This window comes from Penaeus chinensis, chromosome 4 (assembly GCF_019202785.1).
Source record: "Penaeus chinensis breed Huanghai No. 1 chromosome 4, ASM1920278v2, whole genome shotgun sequence".
Taxonomy (NCBI): domain Eukaryota; kingdom Metazoa; phylum Arthropoda; class Malacostraca; order Decapoda; family Penaeidae; genus Penaeus; species Penaeus chinensis.
In genome coordinates this window covers 29243324-29245077 of record NC_061822.1, presented here as the reverse complement: position 1 = coordinate 29245077, position 1754 = coordinate 29243324, and the positions used below count along the sequence as shown (strand labels likewise).

The 1754-nt window shown below is 45.6% G+C and overlaps 1 protein-coding gene across 1 annotated transcript in view; it reads left to right on the top strand.

The window, feature by feature from the left end:
- The first annotated feature begins 1115 nt into the window (after positions 1-1115).
- LOC125025268 (34 kDa spicule matrix protein-like) overlaps positions 1116-1754 on the top strand; it is a 1949-nt gene continuing 1310 nt past the window's right edge. The window contains exon 1 of the mRNA XM_047613240.1: positions 1116-1192. Within this exon, the coding sequence (XP_047469196.1) occupies positions 1116-1192 (77 nt within the window). The remainder of the gene's footprint in view (positions 1193-1754) is intronic.

The following is a 1754-nucleotide window of genomic DNA, read 5'->3' as shown; positions in this document are numbered from 1 at the left end:
TCGGTAAAACCATAACGAGGAGAAAAGCAACGTAATCCTGTTCTTTAGACGAGCGAACGAGAGGCGAGAGTGGGATCATGTATTCTTCTAGATCATAGATGAAGTTACACGTGCGCCCCATCTGGAGTTAAAGGAACATAGAGCATAGAGAATTTTCATTGCGTTTCATCTTGTTGAGATAAGACGTAAACACCTTCTGGCGTAGGTTGGGCGAATTTTATATGATTTTTTATAGATTTCTTTGATCTTTTATACAGGTGTGTGGATAACAATGTAAGGGGTGGTTGAGTTCTCCTTGATATAGGTTTTTCTTGCTCTTTCTTTCTTTCTTTCTTTTAATATGTCTGTCTGTTTCCTTATTTGTGTCTGTTTTTGGATCTGTCTCGTTCTCTGTCTGCGTCTCTGTTTCTCTGTCTGTCTTCCTCTCTCTCATTCTCTCTCTCTCTCTCTCTCTCTCTCTCTCTCTCTCTCTCTCTCTCTCTCTCTCTCTCTCTCTCTCTCTCCCCTCTCTCTCTCTCTCTCTCTCTCTCTCCCTCTCATTTTTTCTAACAGTGGTTGAAGACTGCTCACAGTGTAAACGTGTCCGGCATACGAAATGTGGTGACTCACTCTGCCATATTGCAGACGCCTGTGCCGAAACGTGCAAGATGATACCACCTTGCTGTATCCTGGTTACGAAAGACACTGTTCGGTTATAATCTTGCATCCGTATATTGCCACGATTGCAACAGCCCGAGTGTCGTTTTTTTCACTCTAATGTCTCGCCACTTTTTAACTCGCTCGTCACTTTTTCAATATTTCGTGACATGCGGGTAGATGGATATCAGATTCCGTATCTGAATTCGGGTCATTTTTTTTTTCTGTGTGTGTGTGAATTTTGTATGATGTCAGTATAATGCTGGCCTTATCTGTCTGTCTTATTGATCCTTTTCACATTTCTTCTATTCCGTTTCTTTATCCTTCTCGCCATCCCCTAGAGTCATACGCAATGCCCCCCCTCTCTATCACATCTTACCTAATCTCATTCTCGTCTCCCTCACGCCCACACGCCCTCAAACGCTTCACGCCCATTGCCAACGAGCGAAAGATTCCACGCCCTTGATTCTCGGTGGCTAATGGTGTCACTAAATCCCTATCCGGTCTTCCTGCTGCGTGAGAATGAGGAGCTGGGGTTTCCTCTCCTGAAGGCGGGGTAGGAGGGGCGAGAGGAGTGTCTGTAGGTTTGTCTTCCGAGGATTGAATGCCCGGCTTTGGAACGGGGCCAGGAAAAGGGGTGGAGAAAAAGAGAGAGAGAGAGATAGAAAGATAGAGAGAGGGAGGGGGGGGCGGAGATGGAGAGTGGAGAGAGAGAGAGAGAGAGAGAGAGAGAGAGAGAGAGAGAGAGAGAGAGAGAGAGAGAGAGAGAGAGAGAGAGAGAGAGAGAGAGAGAGAGAGAGAGAGAGGGTGTCAGGAAGGGAGTGGAAGAAGAAAAGAGATGGGAAATAAATGGAGGAAGATTGAGTCTTGCAAGGTTAGTTGGACTTTTGGATATTCTCCGTTTTTCACTCTCGCTTTCTATTTCTCTCTCTCTCTCTCTCTCTCTCTCTCTCTCTCTCTCTCTCTCTCTCTCTCTCTCTCTCTCTCTCTTTTTCCCCACCCCCCTCTCTCTCCGTCTTCCTCCCTCCCTATCTCTCTCTCTCTCTCTATCTATCTATCTATCTATCTATCTATTTATGTATCTCTCTCTCTTTCTCTCTCTCTGTCTCTCTCTCTCT